Source organism: Eulemur rufifrons, chromosome 7 (assembly GCF_041146395.1).
Source record: "Eulemur rufifrons isolate Redbay chromosome 7, OSU_ERuf_1, whole genome shotgun sequence".
In the NCBI taxonomy this organism is placed as follows: domain Eukaryota; kingdom Metazoa; phylum Chordata; class Mammalia; order Primates; family Lemuridae; genus Eulemur; species Eulemur rufifrons.
The window spans coordinates 251754464-251776062 of record NC_090989.1 but is presented as its reverse complement, the minus strand read 5'-3'; the positions used below and the strand labels follow the sequence as shown (position 1 = coordinate 251776062).

General features: G+C 49.5%; 2 protein-coding genes, 1 long non-coding RNA gene and 1 other non-coding gene across 6 annotated transcripts in view; 3 read left to right on the top strand and 1 right to left on the bottom strand.

Moving 5' to 3' along the window:
• LOC138388401 (uncharacterized) overlaps window positions 1-21599 on the bottom strand; it is a 98525-nt gene that overhangs the window by 62184 nt on the left and 14742 nt on the right. The window contains exon 3 of one of the 3 annotated variants that reach the window (XR_011234118.1): window positions 10296-10413. The exons of the other annotated variants lie outside the window; for them this stretch is intronic. This is a non-coding gene — a long non-coding RNA (uncharacterized lncRNA). The remainder of the gene's footprint in view (window positions 1-10295; window positions 10414-21599) is intronic. 3 annotated transcript variants of the gene reach the window in all.
• LOC138388951 (U7 small nuclear RNA) lies at window positions 5488-5550 on the top strand. The gene has a single exon (XR_011234402.1). It is a non-coding gene; the product is annotated as a U7 small nuclear RNA (small nuclear RNA).
• CCL21 (C-C motif chemokine ligand 21) lies at window positions 5917-7065 on the top strand. Its single transcript, XM_069474387.1, has 4 exons — window positions 5917-6036; window positions 6138-6258; window positions 6354-6527; window positions 6610-7065. Exons 1-4 carry the CDS (start codon window positions 5970-5972, stop codon window positions 6641-6643), a joined length of 396 nt encoding a protein of 131 aa, XP_069330488.1. The 5' UTR covers window positions 5917-5969; the 3' UTR covers window positions 6644-7065.
• CCL19 (C-C motif chemokine ligand 19) lies at window positions 14770-16323 on the top strand. Its single transcript, XM_069475138.1, has 4 exons — window positions 14770-15129; window positions 15798-15930; window positions 16123-16216; window positions 16303-16323. The coding sequence occupies exons 1-4, from the start codon at window positions 15069-15071 to the stop codon at window positions 16321-16323; spliced, it is 309 nt and encodes a 102-aa protein (XP_069331239.1). The 5' UTR covers window positions 14770-15068.

The following is a 21599-nucleotide window of genomic DNA, read 5'->3' as shown; positions in this document are numbered from 1 at the left end:
AATTATTTTTTTAAAAGGACCCAAACAGAAATTCTGGAGCCACAAATGCAATAACTAAAATGAAAAATTCACTAGGGGTGATCAACAACAGCTTTGAGCCCTCAAAAGAAAGGATTAGCATACTTGAAAGTAAGGCAACTGAAATTATTGAGTCTGAGAAGAAAAATGAACAGATTATGAGGGACACTGTCAAATGTACCTCATTTTAGGGGTCTCCGAAGGAGAGGTGAGAGAAAATGGCAGGAAAAAAAACGAAGAAATTATGGCCAAAAACATCCCAAATCTGATTAAAGTCATAAACATACATATCCAAGAAGTTCACAAACTCCAAACAGGATAAACTCAAAGAGATCCACACCAAGACACTGTAGTTAAATTGTCGAAACCCAAAGACAAAGAGAAGATTTTGAAAGCAGCAAGAGAGAAGCAACTCATTATGTCCAAGGGATCCTCAGTAAAATTTCAGAAACCAGGGAGGCCAGAAGGTATGATGGGATGATGTATCTAAAGCCTTGAAACAAACAAACAAAAAAAGTGTCCAACAAAAATTCTAGATCCAGCAAAACTATCCTTCAAGAATTAAGGAGAAATAAACTCCAGTGCTGTAGGATTAGCCTGGCAGCAATTCCTTTTCCCTGGCTGGGGTCCCAAATTGGGCTTCTGGAGAAAGGGGAGCCCCCTAACCCCTGAGCTGGACTGGAGGTGGGGTCCTCACCCAGTGGACTCCCACCACAGGGGGGCCCCAACTGACTGAGCTGCAAAAGGGGATCCTCATCCAGCAGTCTCTGCAGGGGACAGGGGTCCTGACTAAACAGACCCCATGGGACAACAGGATCCTGACTAGGCTCCGCAGAGGATGGGGGTCCTAACTGACCTCCACTGGGGGATGGGGATTCTGACTGATGCTGTCCCTCCAGGGAGTAGGGGTCCTGACTGGGCTCCACAGAGGACGGAAATCCTAATCGGGCCAAGGGTGACAAAGTCCTGGCTGATCCGGCCCGGCAGGAACAGCGTCCCACCTTTGTGGGCTCCGTGGGGGATGGGCCCTACGAATAGACAGACCGCCTGTGGGGCTCGCCTTCCATGGGGTCCCCCGCACCCTGCCTCGCTGGGCTGAACGGGAACGTGATGGCGGGAGGGACAGGGTATGAGACTCGCGCCCGTCTGAGGGTGGACCGTCGCCCCTCCTCTCCCGCGTGGGCTGAGCCTGGGGTGGCGCCTGGCGGGCGGGGACGGGCCCAGCGGCGGGGGCGTAGTTGCCCGGCCGCGGTGCTGCGGGACGGGACGCGGCCAGGGCCAGGGTGGCATCCAGCCATGGACCTGCTCTTGGCTCTGAGTCTGGGCAAGCTGCTGTTCTTTCCAGTCTTCGACCTCAGCTACTTCATCGTCTTCATCCTCTACCTCAAATATGAGCCAGGTGATTCCGGCCGGGGGCGCGGGAGGGGGCTGGCGACGCGGGGGCGGAGGGCGGGGGAAACTCGGGGATGCGGGGTGGGGGAATCCCTGGATGATGCAGAAAGGGAGGTACAGACTCAGGGACTGGATCGGGGGAGGAGGCAGGTGCTGAGATGGTGGGGTTCTCCCACGTGGGCGCGTGCGAGCGGAGAAGCCCTCAGGATGGCGAGGCTGGGGGAGGGGACGCAGATATGGGGAGAAGGGAAGGAAAGGAGCATGCTTGTTGGGAGGAGGGGGACAGGTGCTAGGGGTAGGTAGAGCATTAAACAAACAAACAAAAATAAACAACAAAAAAAGAATTAAGGAGAAATAAGACATTTCCAGGTAAACAAAACGAGGCAGTTAATTAACAGATGTGCCCACAAGAAATGCTCAGGGAAATCCTTGAGAATGAAACAAAAGAGCGAGCCATCAATGGTAACTCACAGCCATACAAAGAAACAAAGATTTATGGTAAAAGTAACTACATAATGTAAATATGAAAGTTAGTATTATTGTATTTTTGATTTGTAGCTCCTCTTTTTATTTATATAATTTAAAAGGCAAATACATAAAACAATAATTATAAATATATGTTAATGGGCACACAATGTATAAAGCAATCTGTAACGATAACAATATAAAGGAGAAGGTGTACAGGAATGCATGAAGATGTACAGGAAAAGAGTGTTTATATACTATTGAAACTGAGTTGGTATTTTTCAACCTAGGTTGTTATAAGTTTAGGATATTAATTGTAATCACCAAGGTTTCCACTAAGGAAATAACTACAAAATATACAGAAAAGGAAAACAGAAGGGAATCAAAATGGTACACTGCAAAAAATAAACTAAATACAAAGAAAGGCAGTAATGGAGGAATTGAGGAATGAAAAATATAAGATATACAGAAAACAAATATCTAAATGGCAGAATTAAACCCTTCCTTATAAGTAATTATTTTAAAGTAAGTAAATGGATTAAACACTCTAATTAAAAAGGCAGAGGTTGGAAAAATATGATTCATCTATGTGCTGTCTATGAGAGACTCACTTTAGATACAAAGACACAAAGAACTTGAAAGTAAAAGAATGGGAAAAAATGTCTCATGCAAATAGTGACCAAAAGAGAGCTGAGGTGGCTACATTATTGTCAGACAAAATTTAGTCAAAAAAGGTTACCAGAGACAAAGAAGATTATATATTTAAAAAAACTTTGATACAGCAAGAAGATATAACAGTTATAAATACCTAACAACAGAGCCCCAAAACTATAAAACTAAAATTGATGGAATTGAAAGGAAAAAATCAACAGTTCTACAGTAATAGTTGGGGTCCTAAATACCCAACTATCAATAATGGATAGAACAACCAGACAAAGATCAATAAGGAAACAGAGAACTCAAACTACCCTATAAACCAATTTCACCTAACAGACATACACAGAAGACTGTGCCCAACAACAGAATACACATTCTTCTCAAGTGCAACATGGAATATTCTCCAGGAGAGACTGTTTGTTAGGCCACAAAATAAAAGTCTTAATAAATTTTAAGATTGATAATCATACAAAGTCTTTTCCAATCACAATGGAGTGAAACTAGAAATCTGTAAAAAGGAAAACTGGAAAATCCACAAATATGTGGAAATTAAACAACACATTCTTAAGTAACCAATGAGTCAAAGAAAAAGTCACAAGAGAAATTAGAAAATACTTTGAGACAAAGGAAAACAAAAATATAATATACCAACACTTATAAGATGCCATGAAAGCAGTGCTAGGAGGAAAATTTATAGCTGTAAATGCTTCCATTAAAGAAGAAAAAAGATCTGAATTTCAATAACCTAACTGTACACTTTAAGGAACTAGAAAAAATAGACCAAACTAAACCCAAAGGTAGCAGGAAGAAGGAAATAATACAGATTAAAGCAAAGATAAATAGAGAGTAGAAAAACAATAGAGAAAAACAATCAAATCAATTCAGAAGCTGGTTTTTTGAAGAGATCAACAAAACTGACAAAGCTTTAGCAAGAATGACCAAGAAAAAAAAGAAGGAAGACTCAAATTATTAAGATTAGAAATGAAAGTGGGGACATTACTATTTTACATAAATAAAAAGGATTATAAGAAAATACTATGAACAACTGTATGCCAACAAATTGGATAGCCTAGATGAAAGGGACAAATTCCAAAAACACACAAACTACCAAAACTGACTAGAGAAGAAAAAGAATATCCAAATATGTCGATTACAAATAAGGAGATTGAACCAGTAATTTAAAAAATCTCAACAAAGAAAAGTTCAGGACCAGATAGATGGCTTCACTGGTGAATTCTATCAAACATTTAAAGAAGAATTAACATTAATCCTTCTCAAAGTCTTCAAAAAAATTAAAGAGGAGATAACACTCCCTAAATCATTCTATCAAGTCAGCATTACCTGATACCAAAGCCAAAGACACTGCAAGAAAACTAAGCTACAAACCAATATCCCTTATGAATATATATTTTAAAATTCTCAACAAAATATTAGAAAACCAAATTCAGCAGCATACTAAAATGATTATACATCATGACCAAGTGGGATTTATCCCCAGAATTCAAGGGTGGTTCAACATATGAAAATCAATCAATGTAATACACCATGTTAATAGAATGAAGGAAAAAAAAATATATGATCATCTCAATTGATGCAGAAAAACCATTTGACAATATCCAGTGCTTTTTCATGATTAAAAAAAAAACACTCCATAAACTAGGAGTAGAAGGGAACTTTCTCAACATGATAAAGACCATATATAAAAAACTCTCAACTAACATACTCCATGGAAAGGCTGAATGCTTCTCCCCTGAAATCAGGAACAAGACAAGGATGCCCACTTTTGCCACTTGTATTCAACATAGGACTGGAAGTTCTAAGCCAGAGCAATTAGGCAGGAACAAGAAATAAAAGGCATCCAAATTGGAAAGAAGTGTATTTGTCTCTGTTCACAGATAACATAAACCTATATATAGAAAACCCTAAATAAACCACACACACACACAAAAAAACCTGTTAGAACTAATAAATGAATTCAGCAAAGTTTCAGAATACAAATCAATACCACAAAATCAGTTTGATACCTATACACTAGCAATGAACAAATTCCATTTACAATGTTCACCAAAAAGAATAGTTAGGCTTAAATTTAACTGAGGAGGTATAAGATTTGTACATTGAAAACTACAAAATATTGCTGAAATAAATTAAAGAAGACCTAAATAAATGGAAAGACATCCCATGGTCATGGATTGGAGGACGTTATGTTATTAAGATGACAGTACTATCCAAGGTGATCTACAGATTCAATGCAATCCCTATCAAAATCTCAATGGCATTTTTTGCATTAATAGAAAAACCCAAAACCCATCCAAAAATTCATATGGAATTTAAAGGGACCTCAAATAGCTAAAACAATCTTGAAAAAGAACAAATCACATTTCCTGGTTTCAAAACTAACCACAAAGCTACAGTAATTAAAGCAGTGTGACACTGGCAAAGAGAGAGACATATAGACCAATGGAATAGAATAGAGAACCCAGAAATAAATCCTTACATATATGATCAGTTGAGTTTTGACAAGGGTGCCAAGACTATTTAATGGAAAAAGGACAGTCTTTTCAACAAATGGTACTGGGAAAACAGGATATCCACATGCAAAAGAATGATATTGGACTCTTATCTTACACTATGTACAAAAATTAACTTAAAATGGATCAAAGACCTAAATGTAAGAGCTAAAACTATAAAACTCTTAGAAATGAATACACAGGGAAATCTCCTTGGCATTGGATTTGGCAATGGTTTCTTAAATATGACACCAAAAGTGTAGGCAACAAAAGAAAAAAAAGGTAAATTGGACTTCATCAAAATTTTAAAATTTCATGCATCAAAGGACACTATCAAGAGAGTGAAAAGACAACACATAGAATGAGAGGAAATATTTGCAAATCATATATCTGATAAGGATCTATTGTCCAGGACGTATCAAGAACTCTTACAGATCAATAATCGGATTTATTACGGCTTTTTTAGGATTTGTCTAGTAGGTTTTCCAGTCCTCACCAGAAGACCACTCCTCGCGCTAAAGAAAAATATTAAAAAATAATAATAATACTCAGATTTTCTGGAAGGAGGGGATGAGTGTAGAGCCCGCAGTGTAGTGAGGAGGCAATCACAGTGTTCCAGGGGAGAAGCAGGGAGGCCTGCACCAAAGCAGAGGCTGGAAACAGAAGGAAAGGCCTGATTGGTTCAGCTGATATTGAGGAGGCAGAGAGAGGCAACTTGGAACTGTTTGAGTCCTGTGCTGGCACCCAGCCTTCAGGAAGGAAAGTAAGAGGGGATGAGGGAAGTGAAAGCGGCTGGGGAACTTCCTCAACATAGTAAACAGGGCTGCATAAATAGGCAGCAGGCCAGTCCCAGCCCACACACAGACCCCCAACTTGCGGTTGTTCATCTCGCCACAGCTCTGGCTTCAGATCACCTGAACCACAGCCATGGCTCAGTCGCTGGCTCTGAGCCTCCTTATCCTGGTTCTGGCCTTCAGCATCCCTCAGACCCAAGGTACAACGTGGGGAGGAGGCTTCGGTGGGGGCAAGGGGCTAGAGAGGCCTGGGGGGGAGCTTGCAAGCAGCTCCCGGCTCCCTGTGAATCCCACCCCGCAGGCAGTGATGGAGGGGCTCAGGACTGTTGCCTCAAGTACAGCGTAAGGAAGATTCCTGCCCAGGTTGTCCGCAGCTACCGGAAGCAGGAACCAAGCTTAGGCTGCCTCATCCCGGCTATCCTGTGAGTGGACATGAGGGGGTGGGTACAGTTTGGCAGCTGGGTAGGGAGGACCTGGTGGGCAAGACTAAGAAGGCTTTCTGACCTCCAACCCCCAGGTTCTCACCCCGGAAGCGCTCTCAGCCAGAGCTATGTGCAGACCCTAAGGAGCCCTGGGTGCAGCAACTGATGCAGCATCTGGACAAGCCACGGAAAGAAGTCCAGGGCTGTAGGAAGGACAGAGGAGCCTCCAAGGCTGGCAAGAAGAGAAAGGGCTCCAAAGGCTGCAAGCGGTGAGGAATCTGAAGGGCTGGGGGGAAGGAAGCAAAGGGGAGCCTCAGTCAGCCCCTCACACCCTTCTTCTTGCCTTCGTAGGACGGAGCAGCCACAGAGCCCAAAAGGGCCATAGCCCAGTGACCAGCCTGGAGCCCTGCAGGCCCCCACCAGCCTCATCAGGGATCGGATCCCTAACCCAAGGGCAAGAAGGGGGCTAGGACAGAGGAAGGACTCCGGGGCCCCAAAGCAACCACCCCATGCTGGCCTTGCCACACTCCTCCTGCTTCAACCATCCCATCTGCATTCCCCGCCCTACCCTGCAAGGCTGAGCTGCCCTCGCCAGGCCTGGCCCAGAGAGGCAGAGGAGGGAGAGTCTCCCAGGGAGTATGAGAGGTGGCAGCAGGACTGTCCCCTCTGAGGAGAAGCCACTCAGGACTCTGGACCTGATCCTGCTCCCCATTGCACCCGCCTCTTTCTTGTAAATATGATTTGCACCTAACTGAATAAAACACTGTTCCAGCCTCCCACTCGAATACCTGTTCCTGTGCATTTGTGTCCATGGGGATGCCAATGTCACAACAGGGTGGGGTAACACACTCTGGGATCCCAGTCAAGAGCTCAGGTGGGCTAATTCTATGTTCCCACTCATCCCAAGAATTTGCTTGCTTCCCAGGTACCCAGACCCCTGGGCAGTAAAAGGGAAGCCAACGGACAGGGTGGGACGTGGTCCTCTGAGGAATCCCTGCCGATGGAGAGACAGCGAGGTCTTTCAAGAGTGACCTCCACATCTTATCAGATCCCATCAGATCTCCCAGGGACTTCCTCCCCTTTCCTTGGGACCTACTGAATAAGAACCTCCAAGTACCTCTCTGGAAGGGTGCCCAGTGGTGAGGCTGTGGCCTGGACCCATCTGTAACACAGGTAAACCCAAGTTCTACTGAAACCTACCCCAGGCACAGTTCCAGCCCTGGGAGCGTCCCTGAGGGGCAAGGCCCCAAGAAGACCCCTTTTGCCCTGTTCAATAACACTGGGTCCCCTGGACTCTCCTCTTTGTTTAATGGGACTGCTGTGCTCTCTTTCTACTCCTCTCTGGGCCCCTCGGCTCCCTCAGCTTCCTTCCAGTTGGGAAAACCACCTCCCTTTTTCTTTTTTTCTCCTTTCTTGTCTGGCTGAGACCCAGGATACTTTAGCCCCTTAAAACTCTGGAAGCCAAGGAATAAGCCTCCTGGGCAGGCCTTTGGAACCCAAGGATTTAAATGTAAATCAGTCTCCTCTCCAGGACCCCAACCTGGCTCTCCTCTACCTCTTCCTCCCCAGGCAGGGAGATAGAAGACTGCGGGATGAGCCCAGGCAATGTGGGGAGGAAGGGAACTGCGGGAGGGGCTGGGAAGGCAGGGACCTGAAAAGCTAGAAGGGGCTACTCCGCCACCTCTTCCTTCCCTGGCAGCCTGAGTGAGCCACAGTGTTTACCACTTATCATAAGCTTGTTAAAGTATTTGCTTGTCTGCTCCTCTTGAGGCTGGTGAAGACAGGGACTCCTCCCTATCTAGCCTTGTAAAATTAGTCTAAAACCTCAGATATGCAAAAAATACAGCATTTTAAAATGTTCTTTAAATGAACTTAATTTCTACTCCAAGCCCCTGCTCTAGGGTGCTGGTGAGAAAGTCAACATCAGGCAGTCTTGGGGAACCCCATCTGCTAAGAGCTAAGCAAAGGTCATAGAAATGTCCAGGCCCAGGGCAGGCCTCCTTCCTGCCCCTCACACCACCCCATTACTGGACATCAGCCTCACCAGTGCTCACCGCGGGTATGTCTCTTCAGGTCCTAAACTCCCAATCCCACGGCTTTGTGCCACATATTCAGATATGAGAGCCTTTGGCCTTGGACCTGGCCTCCCCTAGACACCTCCAAAACCTTCTACTTAGAGTCCTGTCACTTGCTCCATCACAGTCAGAAATGAGAGCTCAGCGTGCACGCTGACTGGACCTACACACCAATCCCCTCCACAGTCTTAAAGAATTCCCTCCTTCTCCCCAGCCCTCCCTCTCCCCAGCCCCTCCAGGGCATAACTTCTTCCCAGATTTACTTTAGACATTTTTGAAAGGCAGAAGGGCCTTTGACATCAGGATGCCTCTACTCTTGGCCCTGCCAAAAACCCTTTCCTGCTCTAAAGTGAAATGAAAAACAGGCAGAACAAACAAAGCTACATATTTCACTAAAATCTCCCATCACACTTGCATCCTGTTACTGGCCTCAGCCCTGCTCTTAGCAGCATGCAATGCAGTATTTACTCCACCCGGGAGTGAGCGGCCACTCTCCTTGTCTGCCTTCGTCTTTGACAATAGTTGTCCTGTTCTTTTGTCTTTCTGTAATCCTTTGCCAGCAGTCTTAGCCAGTGATTTATCATTTTTATGGAATTTGAAATTGCCAATCCTCTTTTTCTAACACCTAGATTTGTAATTATTCTAGTGGTGTCTACTCCACAATTCCCCTGCAGAGACTGTTAGCTATGTCAAGCCCCAGAAAGCTTCCTTTTCTTCAAGACATCTGTTTCTCAGTGGGTGGCAAACTAAAACACCCCAGAGAAACTCTGTTGCCATGTTCTTTAAGATTTTTGCTTAGGCTAGGCACAGTGACTCAGGCCTGTAATCCTAGCACTCTGGGAGGCCCAGGAGGGAGGGGATCTCTTGAGGTCAGGAATTCGAGACCAGCCTGAGCAAGAGCTAGACCCCCCCCCCATCTCTACTAAAAATAGAAAAATTAGCTGGGGGTGGTGGCGCGTGCCTGTAGTCCCAGCTACTGGGGAGGCTGAGGCAGAAGGATTGCTTGAGCTCAGGAGTTTGAGGTTGCTGTAAGCTAGGCTGACGCCTTGACACTCTAAAGCCACAGATTTGGGTAGTAATACATTTCAATCTAATATTAGGGGAAAAACCGGACACCGCTTGTGACCACCTGAGCAGCCGGCGCCTGTTCGCAATGCGCCGGCAACAAGTGAAACCCCTGCGGCTGGGAGACCGGCGTTGTCCAGCTCCGCCACCAGGAGGCGGCAGCATCGCCGCGGTCCTCTGTCCGCTAATGGCAATCAGCAGGCTCCAGGGTTGCATTTTCTGTTCGCATTTCCTTCACCTTTCTGGGACCAATTTTTTAAAACTACTTTTATCATTTGTCCTCGAATGTGTCTTATGCTAGGCCAGAGGTCTAGAGTTTTCCTGTGTCCATTTATGAGCAAGGCAAACTCCTTTCTGCCTGTGTCAGGGTCATCATCCGGCGCCGAGATCGCGCCCAGCACACAGGCTGTCAATAAACCTCCGTGGAATTCAGAAACCTTTTCTTAGAACTGGCGCCGTAACTCGTGGTTTATGGTATCAATCGGTGCGGATTACTTACGATGCGAAGGAAGTGCCAAACATTATTTCATGTATTCAACATTTGGTGCCTTGGAGTCCGGGTAAATTGGGGATATTTGGGGTGAGGTTGGGGGAGATAAATGCCTCTTATTCGGGGACAAACACAGGCCTTCGCCGCCCCCCGCCGCCCCCAACTCCCTGCCCCGCTGAGTACACACGGGGCCCAGGGCCATGCGGGGCGGGGATGTGGCGGGAGCGCGGGTGTCCTACTCCCGAGGTGACCACTGCCCCGGGACATCGGGAGCCCGCATCAGCCCAGGTGCCCGGAGGTGAGGGCACCACCAACAGCGCGCGGGGACCCCGGGGCTGGCCGGGGGCAGAGAGCTAGGAGGGCACCAGAGGCCGCCCCCGGCCCAGGGACTTTGGACGCCAACGTACCTCTCAGCCTCTCCGAAGAGCCCGCGGCGGGGTCAGAGTCCCATCCGCCCACCCAGGTGCGGGAGCCGCGCGGCCCTCCAGAGCCTCCCTTCCCAGGCTTGGGGCGCCCCCTGCAGGACTATATGGGGAGACGCATCAGGCACACAAACGGACACACCAACACACATCCCACACACACCCTCACACACCCCAGTCACCGACAGCTCCGCGGACACAGGTCGGGATACGCACGATCATCCATTCAACAAACCCTAGTCTGGGTCCTCTCCCTACAATCATTCACTCCCCTGCACCCCCACACCCACCATGGACTTGGTTGACTTCTCAGGCCCAGCTGTCCCCTCCCCTGCCCTAGTGGCTACGGCGCCCTCCACTCGAGATCTCCTACCCCAGGGGCAGGGATGTGGCCAGACTAGGAAGCATAAAAGGCTCCTTGGAGGTGGATGGGGCTAGGCTGGGCCGAGCGGGGCTGAGCTGCCCTGAGCTGGGACAAGAGGTCCCCAGGGTTTTCACTGAACCAGGAGCCCCACGGAGGCAACTTGGCTGGGAAGAGGGTGAAGGAGGTGAAGCATGTAGCACTGAGGGCTCTGTGCATGTGGTCAGAAACTGCTTCAAACCTATTGTATTAATACTTCCCTGACCTCCAGGCCCTCACACCAGCCTCCAGCCCCATTGGATTGTCTAAACCAGTGGCTGGGGGTTGGTGTCTTAAACCCTGCACCAAACGGGCCTGTGTCCTTTTCTGTTTTGCCATGATAGTGGGTACCTTCATAACACCGCGAAGGCCCCCTCCTTCCCTGATTCCTCCTCACCCTCCTGACCTATTAATGTTGGCGAGCCCCAGGACTTAGAACTTGGACCTCTTCTATCTACATTCACTCTCTGGGTGTTCTCAATGTCTTATGGCTTTAAATACCATCCATATGCTCCCAAATTTGTGTCTTCAGGAGAATCTCTCTGCTGAACTCTAGACTCTTACTGACTACCTACTTAACATGTCCATGTATATGTCCAATATGCAGCTTCAACTTAATACCAGGATCCTGATCTCCCCACAAACCCACTCTTCTGCAGTCATCCACATCTTAGTAAATAAAATTCTATCTACCAAGTTGTTTGAGCCAAAAATTTTGCAGGATTCTTGCCTCTTCTTTCTCTCATATCCTGTGCTGAACCCCTCCGCAAAGCCCACTGGCTCTACCTTGTTTCCAGAATCTGACCACTTCTCACCAACTCCGAGCACAATCATCTCCTCCCTGGATTATAGCAGTAGCCTCCACCCTGGTCTCCCCACTCCATTCTGGCACCACTTGGGTCTATTCTCCACTCAATAGCTAGACAGAGCCTTTTAAAACCTAAGTCAGATCATCTCACACCTCTGTTCAAAACCGTCCAATGGCACCCATCTCACTCGGTAACATACAAGGTCTGAACAGTGTCCAGCCATTGTTAATGTATAATATTACACAGCTGGATACTTTCTGGACAGACCTCTTATAACTCTGCAATGGCCTACAAAGCCCTGCACGATCTGGCCCCTGTTAATAGCCGACTGTATTTCCTACCACTTTCCCCTTTTGGCCTCCTTGCTATTCCTCAAACACACCCTTGTCTCAAGACCTTCGCCCTTGCTGTTTCCTCTACCTAGAACTTCTTCCCCAGATCTCTGCCTGGCTTTCCCTCCCCACCCCCCTTCAGATCAGCCTCTGCTCAGCTGTTATTAGTAAAGGTTTCCCTGACTGCCTTGTTTAAAATTCCTTCCCAAATACTCCCTATCCCTTTTGCCTTCTTTATTTCTCTTCATAGCACCTATTGCCATCTGACATAGTACAGATTTTTCCTGTTCGCTCATTGTCTTCTTCCCTAGAATAAAAACTCTGCAAGAGTAGAAACATGTATTTGTTTTGTTTACTGCTGTATCTCAGTGCTGAGAACAGTGCCTGGCACACTGGAGGCCCTCAATAAATATTTATTGGGTGAATGTGGTACAGATGCCTTGTTTATCATTGTTTCACATCTCACTTTTGCTGATTCTTGGCATCTTTCCCAACAGGCATTCCAGGCAGATGGTATTGAAATTGAATTGAAACCTCCATGCCAGCTTCGTACTATATTATTAAGTCATTTAGGATCTTGGCAGGAAGCACGTGTATGCTCAAAAAGTTCTGTGGAAAAGAAGTTCCAGAGTGAGGGCAGGGTTGTTACAGGCAGCCATTGCACATGAATTGTTATAGCTCCGAACCTCAGGCCATGTCTTCTTCCAGAAAAGGTGTATACTAAATGTACTGCCCCAAATTCTGCCTGCTGAGAGGACTTATCATCACTCTCTTTCAGGGCCGGTCCCCAACCTTAGAGGCTGTAAGCAGCTCTCTCCTTCCAGCTAATTCCAGCACACCTTTGAGATCCATCTGAAAATCAAGACCATGCAGTTTTCTCCCTCTGTTAAAAGTCCCCAGCCACCCTATCTCTACAAAAAAATTTTTTTTAATTAGCCAGGTGTGGTGGTGCATGCCTGTAGTCCTAGCTATTTGGGAGGCTGAGGGCTGAGGTGGGAGGACTGCTTGAGCCCTGCAGTTCAAGGCTACAGTGAGCTAAGACCATGCCACTGCACTCCATCCCAGGCAAAAGAGCGAGATTCTGTCTCTGGAAAAAACAAAACAAAACAAAACAAAAAAACTACGCTGGACCCCACCCCCAGAGTCTGTATTAATAGGTCTGGAGCAGGATCTAAGAACCTGCATTTCTAACAAGCCCCCAGGGAATGCTGATGCTGCTGTCCAAAGACTATTTGAGGACTGCCACAGAGATAATGATTCACTGCTAGAACTGCAGCTAGATGAAGGACTTGGGGAATTAATACCCCAACCTCTCTCTCCTTCCACCTCTGATCTGCTGCTGCTGCCTCCCATGGGCCAAACCCAAAGAGAAGCCAGAGGGCCTGGGACCCCGGGAATGCAATCTGTAGAGGTCAGCCTTCCAAGGAATAGAGTAGGGCAGAGAAGAGTGGAGAATGGACGGGGTTGGGGCAAACAGAGGACAACCAGAACTATACCATAGGCAGAAGGATGGATGGGTTGATCAACGGAAAGATGGATGATAGATGAATGAATGGACAGATATCTGAATAAAAGTATAGAAGAATCATAATGGTTAATAGTGTTTATTGTGTGCTAGCCTCTAAGCTAAGGGCTTTACTTAGAGTACCTCATTTAATACTAAGAATCTTTTACCATTCCCATTTTATGATACAAATGAGGACATTAAGACACAGAGACTCGATACATTTCACGTGGTCACACAGCTAGTAAGCTGTGGAATCTGAATCCCAACCTAAGCACACTATCTGTAGAGTCCCCTCCTCTGTGCCGTGTGCCATGTGCTCTGCACTGTGTGACCAGTGAACTGTTGGCAGAGTGGCAGTGTGAAGCGGAGGTAAACAGTGCAAACCTTACAGCAAAAGACACCTGGCTCCAAATCATGCTCCGGCTCTTACTAGCTCTGTGACCTTGGTCTATGAGCCTCATTTTCCTTATGTGTAAGACAGAGATAATAATATGAAAATAATGGAAACTACTTCATAGTACTGTTGGGAAACTTAAGCAAGGTAATAGTGATAATGTCCTTGGTACAGAGCCTAGCACATAGTAAACAATCAAATATACTATTACTGTTATTATTAATGGACGGAAAGAAGGAGAAGTCAGAAACTTGCGAGGGAAACACTCACCCTGCCCCCATCCAAAAGAGGGTCCAGAGCTTGGGTGGGGCAGTTGGATGGGTGTCCCATATGTCAATTTCTTCTTTCGAGTGTTCTCTTCTGGAAATCACTGTCCCCTCCCCCATCCGTCAATTCCTTGAAATTTTGAATATGTCTTAAGATGAGCTGGCCAGCCCCTCTTCTTAGAAATCCCCTCTCGGTTCCCAGGATTGAGGGTAGGGGAAAGATGAAGGGGCTATTCCAGGTCAGCCTCCCTTCAGCTCTTCCTCTAACCTGGGCGTTGGACGTAGGAAAATGGTGAATTGGGGAAGGGGCAATGCTTGCTGAGCCAGGAGGCTGACCCTGAGGCCTGAGATGTGGAATGGGAGTCCTGGGCCTCCTCCTAAGGAACCTTGCCATTCAGCTCTGCTTGTCCTAAGGAAGGGAATGGTTCCCAGATGGTGGCCTGGCAGGCACTGTGAGGACCTGGGAGGCCACCCCAGGCTCTCATGGCTGTCCTGAGGGTACCAGGGAGCCTTCTTATCCACCAGCCTCCACTAGAAGCACTAGTGAGGATGAAGGACTCACCCTGGCCCTAACCCCGACCATCACTTCTGAACCCTGACCTCATGGCTGATGATGCTAATGCCACCAATGAGAGGACAGTGCAAACCTTCTCTCTGGAGGGACAGTGCATATTGCAGACTACTAGGTTCTCAGAGCTGAAGCCAAGAAAAACAGAAGAGGGGGAAAGCCGCTGAGAGGGAAAGAGAGAGGACAGGGTCAGGTCCTGCTAGAAAGAGGGGGGCAGAGGGGATCCACGGAGTGGGATATGGGAGGGAATTTCTGGACTGAGAAAATGAAAGCTCCTGGCCATAAATAGGAGGCAGCCACAGGCTCACACAGGCTCATCAGCTCACACCCCTAGGCTCACACCCCTCACGCCCTGCAAGGACACTCGTGCACTTCCCATTGCCCCCCTGCATGCCCAGCCAAGCCACAGCCTCACACGGACTCCTGCACACGCCCAGAGCCGCTCGCTCACACTCGCTGCCGGTCTGCCTCTGTTCCCCTCCATGGCACCCCGTATGGCCCCACTACTGGCCCTCAGCCTGCTGGCTTTTTGGACTTCCCCAGGTAAGGCAGAGGGAACGGTTAGGGTGGCAGGTGGGCAGAGGGTGATGTCCAGATCTCAGACTGCTTGGCACTGGACATGAGGGACATGGCAAGTTCACACGTGACTACTTAGGTCTGCATGTTTCGGTGAGCTCAGGGGTTCCCTGTGTGTGCCTGTGAGTGCGGGTGTACTTGTACCTTAGTCCCTAGTGTACCTGTCTCTTGATGTATCCCAGGGCCTATTGCTACCCTTCTCCCTGCAGGCTCTGTTTCCCACTGCCTCAGTTTCCTAGGCAGGAGAGAACAGTATATATTTGCTTAAGGTAGGGAGAAAGGCTGGTGGTCAAAATTTTTAGCAATTTCTAAGCCCCTTAACACCAGCCTCTCTCCCAGGGCTGGGACCAGTATTAACTCTTTATTTGCTAGATTGTGGGGAAGTTGAGAGATCCTGGGAGAGAGGCGGGGATGATGGGGCAGCAGGAAGGCATTTGTGGGGCTCAGGGCGGTGGTTGTTTACAAAACAGTTTAGAAGTGTTACAATATATTTAGCAATGAGTAGGGCCATATTGGTCTAACTGTCACACACATGCACAGACGCTCACACACACACACACACACACACACACAGGGTTAGGGCCTGTGTTAGGGCCATGGCCTCCCCTCTTCAGAGTCCCTGTGTCTTGTCACAGCCCCAGCTCTTGGTGGTGCTAACGATGCTGAAGACTGCTGCCTGTCCGTGACCCAGCGTCCCATCCCTGGGAACATTGTGAGAGCCTTTCGCTACCTCCTCATCAAGGATGGCTGCAGGGTGCCTGCTGTGGTGTGAGTTCGGGGCTAGTGTATAGCCCCATCGCCCCCATCATCCCCGGGTGATACCCCCACCTCCTCCTCCCACTTCTCCTAGCCAAGCCCAACTCCTTCAAGGAAACTCCTGACACAGGTTCCCAGACAAAGTCCCCAGCCACACTGGTTTCCAGAGCTTCATTCATTCTGCCCTCTGACCTCTGACTCCAGGTTCACCACAATGAGAGGCTACCAGCTCTGTGCACCCCCAGACCAGCCCTGGGTGGACCGCATCATCCGGAGACTGAGGAAGACCTTGGCCAAGGCAAGCCTGGCCCTCCCCAGCCCTGCCTCCTCCCTCTGAGCCTCTAAGAGTCCAGCCCATGACCCTGTGTCTCCTTCCTCCCCCAGAGCAAGCGCCACAGCAGTTAGCCCATGACAGCGCCAAAGGGAGCCCTGTGTCTGAGTGAAGGCAGGTGAATCACCCTGGCCTGGGGACCCAAGGACCAGAAGGGAGGCTCAGGCCTCCAGCTCCTCTGCACCAGACCTGACCCAGCCAGGGCAGGGCCTGGAGTGTCAATGTGAGTGTGAGTGTGAGCAAGAGGGTGAGTGTGGTGAGGGCACCGCTTCTCCACTCCCAGACTGCAATGCTTCCAATAAAGCCACCTGCCACCCACAGATCTACCTGCGTCTGTTTGCTGTCTATCCAAGGGCACAGGAATAGGAAGGACGGAGATGAGATGGCAGGATCTATTTTCTACCCAGTGGCCTGAGCAGTCTCCTTGCCAACCACCACCTAACACCCTGATGCTCTCGGGATCAGCCCCCACAGTCAGGCCCTCCCCTCCACATCTCCTCACAGCCCTGTCACACTCCACACTCAGCAACACTAAACCTGTGTCACTTCCCCAAGTGAGCTAGTCTCTCACGCCTCCCAGTCTTTGCTCTCTAAGGCAGGCGTTAAAGCATCCAGGTGTCTCGGGGATCAAGTGTCACTGGAGGAAAAGGAGTTGTCGGGAGCCAGCTGTCATGGCAGGGGGAGGGACAGAAGGCCCAGCTCTACCGCCTGGGGGGAAAGTACGCATCCACCCGCACCATTGCCCCTGCCTGGCACACTCTTCTCTCTCCTCTGCCCTCTGGCTTTCTCTCTGGGTCTGGATGCCTCCTCCTCCAAGAAGCCTTCCCTGACCCCAGCTGGATGCAATAGCCTCTCTCCCTCCCCCATCATGCTGACTTGCTGGTCCGTCCATCTTCCTGGACAGAGATCATATCTATTTCGGCTTCTACTCTTTTCCTGGTGTCCAGCATGCTGCCTGACACAAAGTAGTCACTCAACAAATATTAGTCTAGAGAATGAATAAATATGTGAGGTCACACTTTGCAGCCAACAGTGAGGGCCCATCTGTCCCTTCTGTCCATACAGAACCTGACATCCAGGCCAGCCCTCCTCTCTCACTCGATCAGTCTCAGCATGGTCCGGCCCCCTCCGGGCAATCCTGGGGCCCTGCTTCTCAGGGACACAGACAGACCTGGGAGCCAGAGGTCAGAGATGGGAGCGAGGCCCGTGGGTTTGAAAGAGGAGCAGCCAGGGAAACTTGGGAGACAGCATGGAGGACCCACTGCCACCCCTGCCGTCCACATGGCCTCCAGGGCTCAGAGGCAGCCCTGAGACCAGGAAAGTCTCCCCAGCTAAGATGGGGAAGGAGCCTCAGCTCCAGGGGACAAAAGCCCTGTGACTCCTGCAGCATCCCACAGGGATGCTCAGTGAGGAATGAGCGCCTCATGCTTGGGAAAGCCCCGGGGGAAGCTGGCCGGCCTCCAGACTGTGGCCTCTAAGGGCCTGTCTGGCTGGGAGTGACAAGTCCGTGCTGCTGGGGTCAGATGGCAGCAAGGAGGCTAGATTGAGCATCTTTGCCTGGGAAGAGAGTCCATCATTATACTAGATGTACCTCAGCCGGCAATCAAAACCAGGCCTGGGCAGGCCTTAGAAAGGGACAATGGTGAGGGCATTGTGCCAGCCCCTCCTCACTGGGCTGAGAGCATGGCATCCTCTTCCTCTCCTCTGTTCCCAGAAGCAGGTGTTCAAACCTCAGGTATCTGAGGTGTCAGAGTCATGGGGGTTGGGAGGATGGGGATAGTTTTCAAGAACAGCTGCTATGGCTGGGAAGTTTGGCTGTGCTGCCAGGGGGAAGTTACCCACCCATTCATGCATTCATGCATCCATTCATCCAGCTGTTTCTGTATCCATTAGACCTCCATCCACACCCTCTCGCCCAACCTCCCACTTGCCACCCATCCATCCACTAATACGTCCATCAAGCCAGCCATCCTTGGAGTTCCAGATCTCCCAGCTGTGGACCCTGTGCCCTGCCTCCCAGCAGGCAGAGGACAGACACACGCATGAGGCGAGCACATTGCCTCAGATCCTTCTCATTTCCCAGTAAAATCAAGAGGCAGTCAGCCTGCCAGAGAAGCAGACACAAACCCTCTCTCTGGACCCTCAGGGGAACACACAGAGTAGGGGAGGTGAGGGTGGGAGCCCTCAAGAAGATACTTTCAGGACAGAGGCCCCTGGACACTACCTCCACGCCACTAGGAGGTGTAAGAGCAAGTCCTGAACTCAATGCCCAAGTCAGAGTCTCATGGTCCCGTCTTTGCCCCACTCACGGTGCAACTCTGGGTAAGTTCCTTCCCCACTCTACACCCTGAGGCCTCAGTTTCCCCATCTGCTAGCTAGGAAGGATGGGTTTTATTTTTGAGACTCCTTCCAGACAAAGACTTGGGTCCTGAATCTTTGGATCTCACGCTAAACCCCCAACATTTGCACGGGCTCCCCACAGTGCCATGCACACCCAGAAACTCTCCCACTTCCTGGGGACCCTAGGGCCACACTCTGAGAACAAAGGGGAAGCAGAAGCTCAGGAAGAGAGAAAATAATCTAGAGACATGCGTTGGATTGAACCGTGCTCTGCTTGACCCTAGGAGCCTGGCAAATGAAGAATTTTCAGAGCTCCACAGGCAGCAAGCCGCAACCCTCCCACCCCTCCTCCACCAGCACCTTTCATCCTAGCTTCCTCCCTTGCTCTTTTCCCCAGCCCTCCCCCAGCCATAGCAACCCCTCCTGGGCACTGGATCTTATCCCTTTACCTTCCTGCCAGGTATATAAGCCCAGAAATCTGAGGCTTGTCCTGTCCCACTCAAACATTCTCAGCACTGTAACTCCATCTAATCAACATGTGTTTCCTGTCACTATGATACACTGACAACTGTTGTCTTCATTTACTCCGAGTTCTGGTGGGCCAAGAGCCTACCTGCCTACCTGTGACAACGATGAGATTGCCAACTCTCTGAGGGGTGGCGTGGACTCCTAGCTCACCCATGAGGATATGGAGGCCTTGTTGCCTGCCTCTAGGTAGACACCTTCCTCTCTATGGCACATGGTGTCTCCTCCAGGTTCAAGGCCTGCAGCTGAGTGATACATCCTCCCCTGAAAGCCTGTGGTCTCAGCAGCCAATATCTCCCTAAAGGTATCTGAACTGACATCCCTGCTCAGGGAGCTCCAAGCCTTTTTTGGACAAAAAGCTCCCTGTCGTGTCTGTTGAGAGAGCTCCCAGGGGAAAGGATTGGGCCTTGTCCATATCCAGTGTTGCCAACACTGTTCTGCACAGGGGCTGGCACAGAATAAGCCCCGATACACATTTAATTAATAAAAATGGAATTGGACATGGCCCTTTCCCATTATGCCCCCCCACCGCCACCTGGAGCACATCCAGTTCCCAAGACTGAGCCTGTCTCTGTTGCGTGGTTGAGTGTTTGGTCAGAGCCAGAGCCATACGGTTTTGATCATGTTATGATCATCTCATGTTCAACTTCTCAGCAAGCCCCCACCCCATGTCACCCCCATCGTCTAGGTTTCGGGAAACTTAGAAACAACCAGAAAACTTTGGAAATGAAATCTCACAAAGGAGCAGGACTCCTAAATGGGGAATTTCCTCCAAGAGTCCCACTGTAAGAATAAACAGGCACTTCTCTGCTCAGAGAACTCCCTAGATGGCCCCTGAAACTTTGTCCACCTGGAAGGACGTGGCTCTGTAGTACTAGCTAATTCGCCGTGAGTGCTTCCTAGGTGCTGGGAATTGCTTTAAGTACTATTACCATTCTTATGTTGCAGATAAGAAAACAGAGGGACAGAGGTTCAGTAATTGGCCCAGGTAAAATGGCAGAGCTAGGGGTTCCTACCTGGGCAATTTGGCTCCAGAATATGTACCCTGAACTACTGCACGTACCACCTCTCTGAGTTGACCTATCTCCTAAGGAAAAATGGAGAACCATACAGCAGGGCCAGGTGGGAAGAAGCAGTCCACAGGGAATAGGGAAAGCCACTGTGCTGGCCACAGTGCTGGCCATGCTGGCCACATACCAGCCTCCAAGCTGAGTCCTTTATTTGCATTTTATCATTGCATCCTCAAACAACCCTAGGAGGTATCATCAGTGCTATTTTATATATAAGGAAATTGAGGCACAGGGAGGTAAAGTGACATCCCAAGTCCCCTCAACTGGTGAGTGACAAAGCTGGGATTGCAGCCCCAGTCTGCCTGAGGGTCGGCACTTGGACTGGGGCTGGGGACTAGGATGTCTAGTTGTGGTAGAAAGGCTTGGCTCACTAGGAAAAGCTGGGAAAAAAAACAAGAGGGGAAGATGGAGGCCTCAGGTGAAACCCCAGGGCTTGAACCCAGACACAGAGACACCCCTGGACAGCCTCCAGCCTACCGGGCCTCCACAGCAGAAGGGGAGTCGGCTTCCCCAGAGCCTCGAAGAGGAAGTCTGCTCAGGCCTGAGTTGTCCCAACAGTGGAGTGGTGGAGAAGGGGACCGGGCTACAAGAATATCCACCCTACCCTCCTTCCCAGGGCAGTATCAGAGGCCAGGACCTGGCAATGTTGAAAGGAAGGGAGCAATGGAGGGCAGCGCTGGCATCCTGAGGGTAGGGGTAGAGGCAGGACTGGAGGCCTGTGGGCGGGACATCTGGAAAGGGGCAGGTCCTTGGCAGGTGACTGAGGCCCTCTGAAGGGCAAAGCATCTGGGGAGGCAGAGACAGGGTCAGACTCCTGCAGCACTTACTTGCGAGGGCCACTTCCATCTCCCGAGGGGCCAGGGGCAGGCAGGGCAAGGGCGGACAACAAGGGCGAGGGTGGACGCTCTGGGGATGAGGGTAGATGAGGGAGTCGGATCTCCCTGTCCCGCTGCTGGGCCTAGGACCGTCGGGTCTTCACTGTGGCTCTGGTGGGGGGTGCAGAAGACCTGAGCCTCCCTGAGCTCCAACCTGGAGGTGGGGAAGCTTTATCCCCAGCGGTGGGGACACTACCATTCTGGGACAACCAGGTCCCCTAGGGCTTTGGATCTCAAAATCTCGGTCCCTAGAAATCTGAGTCTCTCACTGACAAAACCCCAAACACCATGCCAACCCCATTCCTGTTAGACCATCACTTCACAGTTGCTCATCACTTCCTATCAGGGCCCCAACACTGTGAAGCCCTCGATTCAGGAACCCCCGTCCCAATGCCTATTGTGTCCTTATTGCTGACAGGACCCCATTACTGTTGGGCCACCATTCCTCTCCTATGGCTGTTGGGAACATGTCAGGCAGGACAGCAGCCCTGCACCACGCCAGGGGGAGCTATTCTCTCTGTTGTCTGTGTAAATGGCACC